We start from the raw sequence: 13,209 nt of genomic DNA, 5'->3' as shown, positions 1-13,209 counted from the left end.
TCCCATCGCTGCTCCGTCAGCTGGTTTGACAGGGAATCGAGTCTGTGGTTGGAGCTTTGTTCCGTCCTGGGCACCCAGGGCCGATGGCTGGTGCTTGTGCCTGTGGATGGAGCTTTGAAACTGCATGGGAGCAGCCTCTGCCCTCGGGCGAGTGCTGTCGTGCCTGGGGCCGTGCTGGACACCACGCAGTCAGTGGCCTGTTTGTTAATGACAGCGACGGGGCAAGAGACATGGTCGGAGAGCCATTGGCAGAGGCAGAGGCGGAGGGTGGGGAGTCTTCTGCCCGGAACACCTGGCCTTCCTCACTTCGCGCCGGGCAGTGTGGTGTGCCTACCCACCCGCTCGGAACCGGCACCCGCCGCCCATGCCGCGGGGAGGCAGTCCGCGCCGCGCCTCGAGCTGTGGTTTTAAGGCCTGGGCTGTGCCTTTGTCCCTCTGACTCGGAAGCAGCGCGCTCAGCGCGGGACGGGCCACTCGGTGGGATTCTGAGGCGCCGGCAGCAGCAGGGACACGCGTGACCTGAGCCCTCAGGGCTGAGCCACGCTCCCCGCTCTCTAGCCGGGCTCGGGCAGGCCGCAGCTCGGGGGCTGGAGGGGAGGGTCAGCAAGTGTCTGTGGGGCGTGCCTGCGTTGTTGGTGCTTTGCTTTGTTCATTCAGCCGCTTTGGGGCGGGCAGCGGGTCTTAGGCTGAGGCCCTGGAACATACTCTGGAACCAGTGAACGGTGCTGGTGGTCAGAGCCGCCTCCTAGGAGAGCGTCATTTTGGAGAAACACTTCCTCTGCAGCGTGGGAACCCGTGTGGACCCACAGCTGTCCAGCTGGGAACTGGGCGAGGGCCTCGGACAGCCCGCTGACCGCCCGGGGGTTCCGGATGGGAAGTCTGTACTGAAGGGCTCCAGCCGCTGCTCAGCACGTTTGGGCACGGGCACCGGCGGCTCAGTCTCCTTTGGGCCCATAGTTACTGGCATCTCACAGCTGGATTTTTTGAACATCATCCAGATTTAGGTTTCAGATACCTTGAACAGGTGTGTGTGCGCGCTATTTTTTTTTTCTTTTAGCTTTTTGATACACAGATCACCTGCCTGCCTCTGGTCGTATGAAACTGTGAAATGTCCCACACATGGACTCTAATGAAGGACAGAGCAGCACCCTGTTTCTGATCCCCTCCCTCCCTGTCTCCTTCCCCGTCCCTGCGGCAGCAGCAGGGTGATGGGGGTCGCTGTCCCCTGATCACCCGCCTGACTGCCTCCCTGACTGCCTCCCGCAGAGGAGCGGTCCTAAGCCGTCAGTGGGACATCCCCTGAGGACTCCCAGACTGTGAGAGGGCGCTGGCTGGGCTGAGGGACCCCCCTCCCCTCCCCTCCCGTGCATGAATTTTCGTGCCCTGGGCCTCTAGTACTTACTGTAAGTTTCCTTTGTTCAGTGTGCATTTCAGCAGCATTAGGTGCATTCTCATTGTTAAGCAACAGATCCCCTGAACTTGACCACGTAAAACTGAAACTGTGCCCGTTACACAGCTCTCCCTTACCCCATCCCGGGCCTGGGCACCCTCCCTCTGTGTTTCCCCTCTGGCCGGGACTGCTCCAGACAGCGCATGTAAGTGGGACCAGCTGGTGTTTGTCTTGTGACTGGAATTATTTTCAGTCTTGCTTGGCCCACCCTGGAAGTTGCTTGCTCTCTCCTTTTTAGCATCCTGTAAGCTTGTAATTGCCCGCTGAAACCCAAGTCTTAATGAGTTATTTCCCTTAAGGGAACAGGACCCTCGAAGCACCATCTCATCCCTTTGAGGAGGGCACACAGGGAAAGTGAAGGAGGCATGGGGGGCAGGGCGGAGCCTGGTGCGCCCCCCCCCCCCCCCCCCATTCTGTGAAAATGCAGACGTGAAGCAGGGGAGAAGCCTGTGAGAATCTGGGTGCTGCTGCCCCACGTCAGCAGGCTTAGTTTTTGTGGCCGCTTTAAACAGAGCCTGTGGGTTCGGCTTGGTTTGGGGCTGGCTCCCCGTAGTTGCTGTGGGTATTGGTGCCATTTGAGACCCAGGTCACCGGTCCCCGGGCCTGAGCAGGCCGCCCTGCTTACTGTGATGTGCAGGGCCCGAGGCTGTGGACTGGAGCCGAAGGGACTACAGAGATAGGGTCACAGCCACGGCCTGGGCCCTGCGCCGTGGGTGCTGACTCTGTTGCTATAGAGATGGGGGATGGGGGCTGAGCGCTGTCCCCTGAGCGCCCGTCGGCCCCTTTGTGCCCGGGAGCGTCTGGCCCGTCAGCCCGCCACCCTCGCATTGGCTTTGGGAAGCCGTGTGGAGGGGAGGCAGGAATGACTTTCCCCTCCTGTCCCCGCACTGCGCTGGACCCCGACTTCCTCCCGAAGCCCTGCCTGCAGCGGGCATGCGCCCCTCACTGTGCTCTCTCCCCTCCAGTCCTCCGTGTGTGCGAAGATCGTGCAGCTGCTGGGGCAGAACGAGGTGGACTACCACCACCGGCAGGTGGTCATCCTGAGCCAGGACAGCTTCTACCGCGTCCTCACCTCCGAGCAGAAGGCCAAGGCCCTCAAGGGCCAGTTCAACTTCGATCACCCGGGTGAGTAGGGGAGTGAAGGGCTGACGCCGGGATGGCGGGAGCCGCCTGACCTCCCGCCGGAGACGGAGGCTGCTGGGCGCCCTGCGGGGCTCGGGGCGCTTCCCAGCCTGCAGTGCGTGGCTCCCTGGTTCCGCGGCATCTGTCCTGGACGAGGGCGATGCTGTGTGGGTGAGCCAGGCCCGGGCGAGACCTGCACTCTGTCCTGTGTCCTCACTGCACTGTCTGCACCCGCACTGTGCGGGCACGCCTGGGGGGTAAGCTCCCTGATTGGCAGGAGGAAGGTGGGGGTCCGGGGTGGCTGCCTGAATACCTTTTCTGGCCCATTTTAAACAAAGCCTGTGGGTTCGACTTCATTGGGGCTGGCGTCCCCGAAGTTCAGGTTCGCTCGCGGCGCCTTCGGCGGGGGTGGGGGTGCGTACTAAGGATCGGAGCTGTGGTCCGATGCCTGCCGCTCCCGTCCTGGGCGTTCCTGGCCCCGGGGCGCCGACCGGGCTGACATGCCCCGGCTGCCACGCAGGGGAGCACCCCTTCTCAGAGCCCAGCCCCATGCTGAGACACAGTTCTCGGGATTGTAGGGCTGCCTGCGCCCGGGGCAGGAGAAGTCACTTAGAGATGAAGGACATTAACCGTCTGGTCTCCTTCAGATGCCTTTGACAATGAACTCATCTTCAAGACTCTCAAGGAGATCACCGAGGGGAAAACCGTGCAGATTCCCGTGTACGACTTCGTCTCCCATTCCCGGTGAGTGAGCGGCGCCTGGGTGTCCTCTGCACCGGGCCCCGGCCCCTGTCGGGGAGGGCAGTGACAGCAGCCTGTGCGCCCTGATGAGCAGGCTCGGGTGTCACTGGCGCTTCTGGGAGCAGCTGGGACATGTCCGTTACCGACACCGAAGGGGATGGTCCCTGAGGAGTCGCTGGAGCTGTCTTCCGGCCCTCCCTCCTTCCTTCCCAGGCCTGGGGAAGGGGCGGTTGTTGGAGGAAACCCAGAGCCAGGCCCCTGAAGCCTCGGGGATGCAGGCCGAGCACCTCCCTGCAGCCCCCTGCTCCTGTCCGCTCTCCTCTCCGCCCACAGCGCTGTTTCTGCCCCAGTGAGAGCGCAGGCCGGGAGGGGAGCCTGTCCTGTCACGGCCTCGCTGGGTCTCTGCTGAGTCTGCGGAGGACCCGGGCTCCCGCCGAGGCTCTGGCTCTGGTCCGTGGGGTTCCACCTCGGGCCGCCCGCTCAGCCGCCCGCTCTGTGCGTGCAGGAAGGAGGAGACGGTGACCGTCTACCCCGCCGACGTGGTGCTCTTCGAAGGCATCCTGGCCTTCTACTCCCAGGAGGTGCGCGACCTGTTCCAGATGAAGCTGTTCGTGGACACGGACGCGGACACCCGGCTCTCCCGCAGAGGTGCGTGCGCGGCTCCTGCCGGCCCGGCGCCTGCCGCCCAGACGCTGGGTGACACCGAGAAGGGACAGGTCACCGCAGGGAAAGGCTGTGGGCTCACGGACATGAGCGAGGAGGTTCGCATCCCGGTTTCTCCGGAGAAACGTCTGATCGGCGGCTCAGCTCCTGTGGGTCCCACGGCCCCTCTGTCGGTGGGGGCGGAGCTGAGGGTAGGACAGCTGGGCAGGACCCCAGGGGCAGCGCGGGGTGCCTCCCCCGCAGCCTGCTTCTCTGGCCCCTTGGTTTCCGGAAAGCTCTCCCGGCCCAGTCACTGTCCAACGGCTTCAGACAAAGCCGGTTGTCCGTGCTGTGAGCCTTACCGAGTGGCCTGGGGCCTATGGTCTGGGACTGAGCCCAAAGGCAGCTCTGGGGCGTCGGGCAGAGAGCAAGGGAGGCTGCGTGGAGGAGGGGTGGGCTCGGCTGTGGTGTGGCCTGGGGCCACCCACAGGCACACACACACACGTGAAGACGCATGGGCTGTTGGCGGGCTGTGTCACTGTCATCGTCACGGTGGGGGCGGGGCGGGGGCAGCTGGGGAGAGAGGAGAGGGCCGGCGGGGGCAGTGCCGGCGGAGGGAATGCAAGCTGACTCAGGCCCCGTGGAGACAGGAAATGACTCGGTAGCCCCTCGGCACCGAGCAGCCAGTGGCAGCTGGTTCTGCCGAGTGCCAGCCAGAGCCTCCCCCTCGGCGTCTGGGAAGTGTGCCCGGTTGAGACATTCGCAGCTGATTCATTTCTGAGGTCTGATTGCCAGAGCTGCACACGGCCCCGTGTGGAGGAGCAAGCCAGGGTCCTGCCCCCGAGTGGTAGCGGGGTGCACACACCGGCGGGTGACTTCTGCTCTGGGGGCTGGGGGGCTGGGGCGCGTGGGGCGGGGAGCAGAGCTCTGACGGACAAAGCAGGGCTCCAGCTGGTTCTGAGATGCTGGTGGATCTCTTTATGGGTAATCGGGAGACCTCTGGGTTGTAGGGTTGAGACTGGCCAGGTGGGAGTCGTGGCCTTTTGTGAGAGCTGCGCCAGAGCCTGACACTTCCTCGTGCACCTGCCTCCGGGCCTGGCTTGTCCTTAAGTCACACCCCACCCCCGGGTGGCTGCGGGGCCACGGTAGCTCGCACACAGGAAGGCAGCGGGAGGCAGGAGGAGGGACAACCGTGTGGACGGACCCGAGCCCTGGTTTCCGGTTACTGCGGTTGCTGGGTGACCTCAGGCAAACGGCTTTCACCTCTTCAGACCCCATGTTCCATCGATCGCCGGATGGCTGGTCCTCCTGGGCTGCTTGTGACCTCGGAGGAGCTGCAGGGGATGTGAGTGCGGGCATCCGACAGTCAGTGTCGTGTGTGGGTCTGAGGCCCCTTTATCCCGAGGGGGAGGCGTCCTCCTGTGGGGACTGGCCTCAGGAGGCGGTGAGATCAGACGAGAGAGTGAGCGGGCGGTGGAGATGGAACAGGAAGTCCCTCGCTTGTCCTGGCCATTCTGGGGGGAAGCAGGCAGGCGGCCCCTGGGGTTTTGAGGGCTTAGCTCTCGGCCCCACCTTCGCTGTCTCCCAGGGAAGGTTCTGGGTCTCTGCAGGATCTGCCGTCTCGGGCCGCCCCTGGCGAGTCCCTTTCTGGTGCACTGCGGGACTTCCCGCGTGCTGTTGCTCAGATCACTCAGTGCACGTGGGACACAGGGCAGCCTGGCAGGGGCTCTGTGGGGGCGGGGCTGCCCGGGAGGGGGCGGTCAGGAGCAGCTGCAGAGCACAGGACGTTCCTGCAGACTGAGTGAGCTCCTGGCTCACCTGTGTGTCACTCCTGAGTGGGCGGGGCATCTGTTCTGCATCATGCATCCCGGAAAGAGGTCTTCCGAGGGCGCCGGTCCCGCCCCCAACACCACCGGGCAGAGCCGCTGAAGGAGAAGTGACTCAGCCACCGAGTTGTATTTATCATGGCCCGCTGGGTCCGCTGAGTGGCGTCCGGCGTTGGCTGCGCGGAAGGGGCAGGTGGCTTTGGAAGGCTGAGGTGGGCCCACGGCGGGAATGGGTGGGTGTGCACTGTCCTGCCCTGACCCACCCCCTCCTGGCCTGGCCTGGCACAGCTGTGCAGGTCACAGTGCCGGCCAGGAGCCGGCTTTGAGACCTTGAGTTCCCACTTTGCACCAAGAGCTTGTCCGGACTCGGCACTCGACTTTCTGCGTCCCAACAGGGAGGGCCCGCCCGTCCCGTCCAAAGAGACTGCCCCGGCGGCACCCAGAGGGGAGGTGAGGCGGACGGGCCTTTAGACGTTCAGTGGCCCAGCGTCGGGGGTGGAAACCACAGCCTTTTCTTGTGTGTGTGTGTGTGTGTGTGTGTGTGTGTGTGTTATGTATGTGTGCATACATGTGCTGTGTGTGTCCTGCTGTCCCTTCCCGCACTGCACCCGCCCCACCTCCAGCTGCTGTGCAGGCTCCGCTCTGGGCTGGTCTGGCCACTGCCCTCAGTTCACGGTGCCCGCTGGTTCCTGAAGCTCCCTCAGCGTGTCCCCCCATAACAGCCACGTCGTCAGGAAGGGAGCGGATCCAGAGGCGGGAGCGGCTGAGAGCAGAAGCCAAGGGGGGTGGGGTTGGGGTGGGGGGAGCGACTTCCGGGCTCTGGAGCAGATGCAGGGGGCCGCCTGTTCCCTGCCCGTTTCCCCGCCAGTGGGTGCCAGGAGGGCAGCCAGGTGTGCGGGGTTCAGGTCTGCAGGCCTGGGCTGAGGATGTGAGCACGTGTGCATGTGTGTGCATGTGCACACGGGCAGGGCGAGGACGGACTCCTGTCCAGGAACGCGGTCAGCTGTGTGAAAAGCTCGTCTTGTGAAACAGCTCAGGCTTGTGCCAGGCTGTGAGGAAGCTGCCAGGTGGCGTTGGCTTTGTCCCAGCCCCGATAGCCTGAGGCTCCGGCTTCCTCTCTGGCTGGCCTTCATCTGGGGACGTGGAGGACTGGTGGCCGCTGCTGTGTGTCTTGGCCGAGTCCCACCTGCAGAGCCTGCCGGAAGGCCTGGGGGACAGGCCATTTCCCGGACAGCTTCTCTGGTCAGGGGGGACAGTCAGGTCGTCAGGCAAGTCTGGCAGGTTAGGGAGGACTGGTTAGGGAGGATTGGTAAGGGAGGACTGGTAGACTGGTTGGGGAAGATTGGTTGGGGAGGACTGGTAAGGGAAGACCGGTAGACTGGTTAGGGAGGATTGGTTGGGGAGGACTAGTTAGGGAGGAATGGTAAGAGGACTGGTAAGGGAGGACTGGTTAGGGAGGAGTGGTAGACTGTTTAGTGAGGACTGGTTAGGGAGGACTGGTTAGAGAGAATTGGTAAGGAAGGATTGGTTGGGGAGGACTGTTTGGGGAGGATTGGTTAGGGAGGTTAAGGGCCAACCCACCGCTTATTCCCTGGGCTTACCTCGAGGAGCTGGAGGAAGTCGGGCTAGCAGTGGTACCTGCTCTGGACTGTGGTCCTGGACACTGGTCCCCTCCAGCCTAGGTCACAGCCATGACACCCCCCCTGCTCCCATGCCCTCCCGATCATGTGTGTCCATGTGCGTAGGTGAGTGCAAACAGGATTGTTCAGATGTGGCTTTCCAGAAATCGCTCACAAGCATTCCCTGTGTCCGTTCACAGCGGCTTCACCCCACACCCAGCCTGTGCCCTGAGGGCTGCTGGGGGGGGCGCTCCCGTGCTTGCGGATGGAGCGGTGCCATTCGGGGGTTGAGGAAAGATTTCACAGCTTGTGCACCAAGAATCAAAGTAACCTCTGTAGGGAGAGGCTGGTTTTTTTGTTTTGCTTGTTTTTAATTTTTTCAGTTGACTTTAGAGCGAGAGGAAGGAAGAGGAAGAAAGAGAGAAGCATCCATGTGAGAAACAGATCAGTTGCCTCCTGAATATGCCCTGACTGGGAATCAGCCCTGTGACCCTTTGTGCCCCAAACAACTGAGCCACGTGGCCAGGGCAGGGCGGGGGGTGGGGGGACCCGGAGCGGGGGGCGTGGGGGGCTGAGTTGGGGAAACAGGCTTGGGTGGCCCGTGCTCTGTGGCAGAGCCACTGTTCAGTCCCTTCGCCGGGCAGACCCTCTCCATTTTGGACAAAGGAGTCAGTTAAAAGGTGTTTGAATGTCCCGGCATCACCCTGCCCAGGAGGCAATGGGGCGCGGTGAGTTTGGGTCAGTCTGGGCTGCCTCCCAGCGTTAACCCACTGTTCCCTGCACCGTGGTTTCCTCATTGCTCACCAAGTTGTTGTCTGTTTGCAAACCTGGTCATGACTGAATGGGACAGGCCGACCCCAGAGGGTCCCTGCCTGCTCCCCTCTGCAGGGCCTGGATGTGAGGGGCTGTGAGCCTGGCGAGACCAGTGGGCACAGCAGCCGAGGGTCGCTGACGGCACACAGATGTGTGGGGCAGGAGGCAGGTGGGCATTGTGCCCTTCGCCAGGAAGCCCACCACCTTGCAAGCCAGGGTTCCTCCTCTTGTGAGCTCCCAGGACGGCCTGCTCTTTGGCTATTCACTCTGCAGTTTATTAGGTCAAATGCTGCTTGAACATTTGACTGGTCTGGGAGGACAGTCAGGCAAGTCTGGCTGGTTAGGGAGGACTGGTTAGGGAGCCTCTCCTAGCCACTAAGCCGTGCAGCTGTGGCTCAGAGCCTCAAGCCCGTCACCAAATTTGACTGCAGCAGGCGTAGACATGAGACTTGTCTTCTGAAGCCGCTGCTCACCTGCTCAGGTCACGGCTCAGGCCCCAGCATGTGGCCCATCCAGAGGCTCTGGTGCCATTTCCCACCCGCTCCCCTTCTCTTCCAGTGCTGAGAGACATCAGCGAGAGGGGGCGGGACCTGGAGCAGATCCTGTCCCAGTACATCACCTTCGTCAAGCCCGCCTTCGAGGAGTTCTGCTTGCCGGTGAGTTGTGTTCTGGTGTGTTTTTGAATCGGGGTTGTAAGGTGTAATCAGACGCACGGGGTATGAGCTGAGGCAGTGCCCGGCTGCAGCTCACTCTGAGCCTCGCCCGCTGGAGGCCCCTGGAAGGGCGGCCTCTGGCGCTTTGCAGTCTGACCCCAGGCCTCTGGTCGGTCCTCGTCGGGGCCTCAGGGTCCTGCTGCTCGGTCGCCGGAAGGCCTGCATCTCATGGCCAGGCTCCTGGTGTGAGTGCTTCCTTGAAGGGCCTCACAGCCCTGGGCGGCCTCAGCCTCAGCCGTGGCCCCTGGGAAAGGTCCCTGTTGGGTGGAATGTGTGCAGGGGGGGGTTGGGGGAGGGCACACCACTGCAGGGTTTCCCCTCTGACCCGCCTCCATCACTGCAGCCCTGCCCCGTCGGGGAGGGAGCCGTGCTGGGGGGCGTCCCCGCCCTGGCACGGCCCCGGCAGCCTGGCAGCCAGGAGGCTTTCTGAGCAGGAAGGTCAGGGCAGAGGGCTCCTCGGCTTCTTGGGAGACTGAGTGCCACCAGGGACCGGGCGCCCTGCGTGAGGAAGGGGACTCGGGTGTCTCCGCCAGGCGGACCAAGCCCTGGCCTAGCTCCTAGCTCTGAGGAGGGCGCGGGTGGGGCACGGCCTGGTCCGGTGGTACCCGTGGGGCCGGGGCCTGGGGGTGGTGGTTGGAGGCGGGGAGGATGAGAGAGGCACAGAGTGAGGACCAGGTCCTGCTCGCTTCCTGGAGAGACAAGCTTCTCCGCTGCCTTTGTTCCTCCCGGTCCGCTAGGAGCAGGTCTTGCGTCAGACGGACTTGACTTTGTTTCCGATCAGGGTTAGGCCGGCTCTGAGTCAGCAGGCGTAACCTTGAGGATTGGCTTTCAGGGTTAGGTTTCTGGGAAGAAGGCCGAGCGGCTGTGAAATTCTATCCGTCCGTCCGTCCCTCTGTCTGAGGACTTCTGCTCTTGTTCACGTAATCAGAGAGCAAACTAAATTTACCCTTGGACATGAATTAGTGTTAACTGCCATTTTCTGCCGGCTGACTGATTTAGTCGTGAGCTCAGAATTTGGCACAAACCCCCTGGGTTGTAGCTGCTGATTGGGCCCCTCCTGGGTGAGCCTGGAGCTCGGAACAGATTGTCTGCCCGGGTCAGGCCGAGTTGTATTTTCATCGTTCCAGTCTAGAGATGCTCATGTTTATGTGGTCTCACCCTAAACCTGGGTTATGCACCCAGACACCGTTCTTTGGAAAACGGGCCACAAAATCTCAGAATCTCAGTAAGTTAAATAAAAAAAGGGTTTTGTGCTAATTGTACCCTTTAACAAAAAGTGTAGCCCAGCCAGTGTGGCTCAGGGGTTGAGTGTTGACCCATGAACCAGGAGGTCACGGTTTGATTCCCAGTTGGGGCACATGCCCAGGTTGTGGGCTCCATCCCCAGTGTGGGGCGTGCAGGAGGCAGCTGATCAATGACTCTCATTATTAATGCTTTTGACTCTCCCTTCCTCTCTGAAATCAATAAAAACATATTTTTAAAGTAAGTGCAGTGACAGGGCCAGTGACCTGTATCCAGAGGCCTCTTCTGGGTTCACCTCAGGCCGCTGGCTGCCAAGTTCCAGGGGGACTGCTCCCCTGAAGTCGGGGTGTCACTCATTCACACTTCTCTTGGGGGTGAAGAAGCAATTACAGATTTGGTTTCAAAGACCACGTTCTCCCTGCAGGTTGTAAACTGAAACCACGTGGGACGTTCGAATGTGAATTTGAGGAAAACCTGATTGTTTGGGATTGATTAACGGATTGATTTTAGAGAGAGAGGAAGGGGAGGTGCTGGAATGATTTGTTGTTCCATTTATTTATGCATTCATTGGTTGATTCTTATATGTGCCCTGACCAGAGATTGATTACAACTGAGCTACCCACCCGGTCGGGCTGATTTATTATAATTTAGATAAAGCGGGTAAAAAACTTTATCTAAATTATAATAAATCAGCCCAGTGATGTTTTTTACCCGCTTTATCTAAATTATAATAAATCAGCCCGGCCGGGTAGCTGAGCTAGGTGGAGAGAAGGTGCCAGTCCCCACGTTCCCCCAGGGCGGCTGGGGCCAGTTTCTCTCTGACCCCCTCTGAGCGCATTGTGAATATCTTCTTCGCAGACAAAGAAGTACGCGGACGTGATCATTCCCAGAGGTGTAGACAATCTTGGTGAGTCCCCTGGGGTGTCGTGCTTTGGGGCGGGCATGCTGGCCAAACGAGGCCCTGCAGGGCGGCGGACCCCGGAAAGGAGCGCCCCCTGCCCGGCGGCTGTGGGCACCGGCCCTGGGTTACACACGTGTGAATGTGGGCACACACGTGGACCGTTATTCCCTGGCCGGAGTCAGGGTGTGCAGAAGCCCTGCCTTCTCCTTCTCTTATAATTTATTTCAGATTTTCTCCATTTAAAACATTTAATTCTTTTGCTGGGACTCCCGCTGTCTGCCTCCTGTCGTCCTCAGCCTGTCTTTCCCACGACAGTGACGGCTGTAGGTGGCCCGCCATCCGGGTTTGTCTGGGTCCCTCAGCTGGGTCGCTGAGTTGGCATGACCGGGACAGCGCCCGGAAGACGTGTTCTTTGCGTGTCATCCCAGAAAGCACTTGGTGCTTTTGTGTTTGAAGTTAATCATTTGCATAGTTGGTTTCTAATGGTAAGAAAAGAGAGTGAGAGGCCTCCCGAGTGTCCCTGGGCGGTGGGACGGCCATAGCCTGGTGGCGCCATGTAGGCCAGGCCTCACGCCCGCAGACAGGGTGGGGCTGATGGCTCTCCTGCCGCCCTGTGCCCTGGGCACGGCCCTCATTCCAGTGGGACCCTCCGGGGTCACATCAGTCCGGCCCGGGGCCGGGGGGGCTGTTCCCTCCTCCCTGGGCACATCCCTAACAGCTGCCCGTCTCTGCCCCCCAGTGGCCATCAACCTCATCGTGCAGCACATCCAGGACATTCTCAACGGAGGGCTGTCCAAGCGGCAGACCAACGGCTATCTCAACGGCTACACGCCCGCACGCAAGAGGCAGGCCTCCGAGTCCAGCAGCCGGCCGCACTGACCCGCGCCTGGACCCGCCCCGCTCCCGGACGGACGGATGGACGGACGGACGGCGGCAGGGGCGGGGCGTGGCCGTCTGCACACACGGTTTCCTAGGACTCTGCTTATTTAAGAAACAACACGGGAAAGAAACGCCTTTGATCTTGAAATGGAACTTGACCCTGAGCTTACACGACGAACTGTGCCAACTACTTACTACTGGTGACGCCTAATCATGCCAACCTGTACCGGTTACAAATACACACACGTACATAAAAGGATCTATTTTTGTGTAAACGTACAACATGCTGTAAAGCTGTCTGCTGCTCAGTGTCTTGCAGGAGGGCCCTGAGGCCAGGTGGCCCCGGCGTCAGGCGGGCGGCTGGCACTCGGGAGGTGGGAACGGGGGGCGGGGGGGTTCGTGGCCCACACCGAGGCCGGCCCAGCGCACTGCTTGGAGCTGCAGCTTATTGATGTGTCGATGAGAGACTTTTTTTTTTTTTTCTTTTGAGTTGGAATTAGGCAAGACCTCGCCCGAAAAATCAAACTCAGGGAAGGGGCCCTCTGGAGAGAGCGCGTCTTTGCGTCATCCCAGCGGCCCACCCTACGCCCACCCCTGGCTGCTCGGGGGGCGGCGTGGCGACTCCCTCACTCCCCGCGACTCGGTTTCCAAAGCCAGGGCTGCCTGTTCCTCGTCCCCGGCAGGGACCAGGCTCCCGGCTTTTCCCAGGGGCGCACCGCGGTCCCCTACAGTCAGGTGCTCAGAGACTTCTAGCAGAAGGCCGGCCGGCAGGGCCCGGCGGCTTTGTCCCGGAGATGTGGGGTTTGCAGGGAGATGGGGTGGCACGCACCTTCAGCAGCGACATCGCCGGCGGCATCACAGAGGGGCCGCCTTTTGAGGGCGGCCACGCCGGGCGTGCGGGGAGATGGGAAACGGTGTTTAGGACTGAGCTGGGGTCCTGGGATGAGAGGCTTGGGGTGGAGAATGCCATCTTCCCCGGGGGCTTCCTCTTGGTGAAATGAGGGGCTTTGGAAGAAGCAGGTTCTTGGAGTCTGGCTGGAGGGGGTCGGGAAGCGGGGGAACAAGGGGAGGTCTGGTTAGAGTCTGTGCCCCAGCCTGTCGCTGCCAGAGAGACAGCCCCCCTTTCTCGGTCGCACACCCTCAGCTTGCCCTCCACCGTGGCTGCCCTGGTGGGGTGTTTTGCCCCCCTCACCCCCATTGGAGCCATTCGGGTACCCCTGCCACGTGCCCCTCGAGCACCGTTCATGTTGAGCCCTCTTTT

General features: G+C 61.5%; 1 protein-coding gene across 2 annotated transcripts in view; it reads left to right on the top strand.

The window, feature by feature from the left end:
• The window catches only part of UCK2 (uridine-cytidine kinase 2), a 67,614-nt gene extending 55,384 nt beyond the window's left edge, over positions 1-12,230 (top strand). For both annotated transcript variants that reach the window (XM_084867158.1, XM_084867157.1), the window contains exons 2-7: positions 2,416-2,575; positions 3,220-3,316; positions 3,819-3,961; positions 8,772-8,869; positions 11,027-11,075; positions 11,809-12,230. In XM_084867158.1, coding sequence (XP_084723284.1) covers positions 3,913-3,961; positions 8,772-8,869; positions 11,027-11,075; positions 11,809-11,948 — 336 coding nt within the window. In that variant the 5' untranslated portion in view covers positions 2,416-2,575; positions 3,220-3,316; positions 3,819-3,912 and the 3' untranslated portion in view covers positions 11,949-12,230. The remainder of the gene's footprint in view (positions 1-2,415; positions 2,576-3,219; positions 3,317-3,818; positions 3,962-8,771; positions 8,870-11,026; positions 11,076-11,808) is intronic.
• The last annotated feature ends 979 nt before the right edge of the window (positions 12,231-13,209 follow it).

This window comes from Pipistrellus hanaki (genome assembly GCF_964339955.1).
Source record: "Pipistrellus hanaki genome assembly, chromosome: 18".
In the NCBI taxonomy this organism is placed as follows: Eukaryota; Metazoa; Chordata; class Mammalia; order Chiroptera; family Vespertilionidae; genus Pipistrellus; species Pipistrellus hanaki.
The sequence above is the reverse complement of the archived record's forward strand: the minus strand, read 5'-3'. Positions and strand labels throughout refer to the sequence as shown.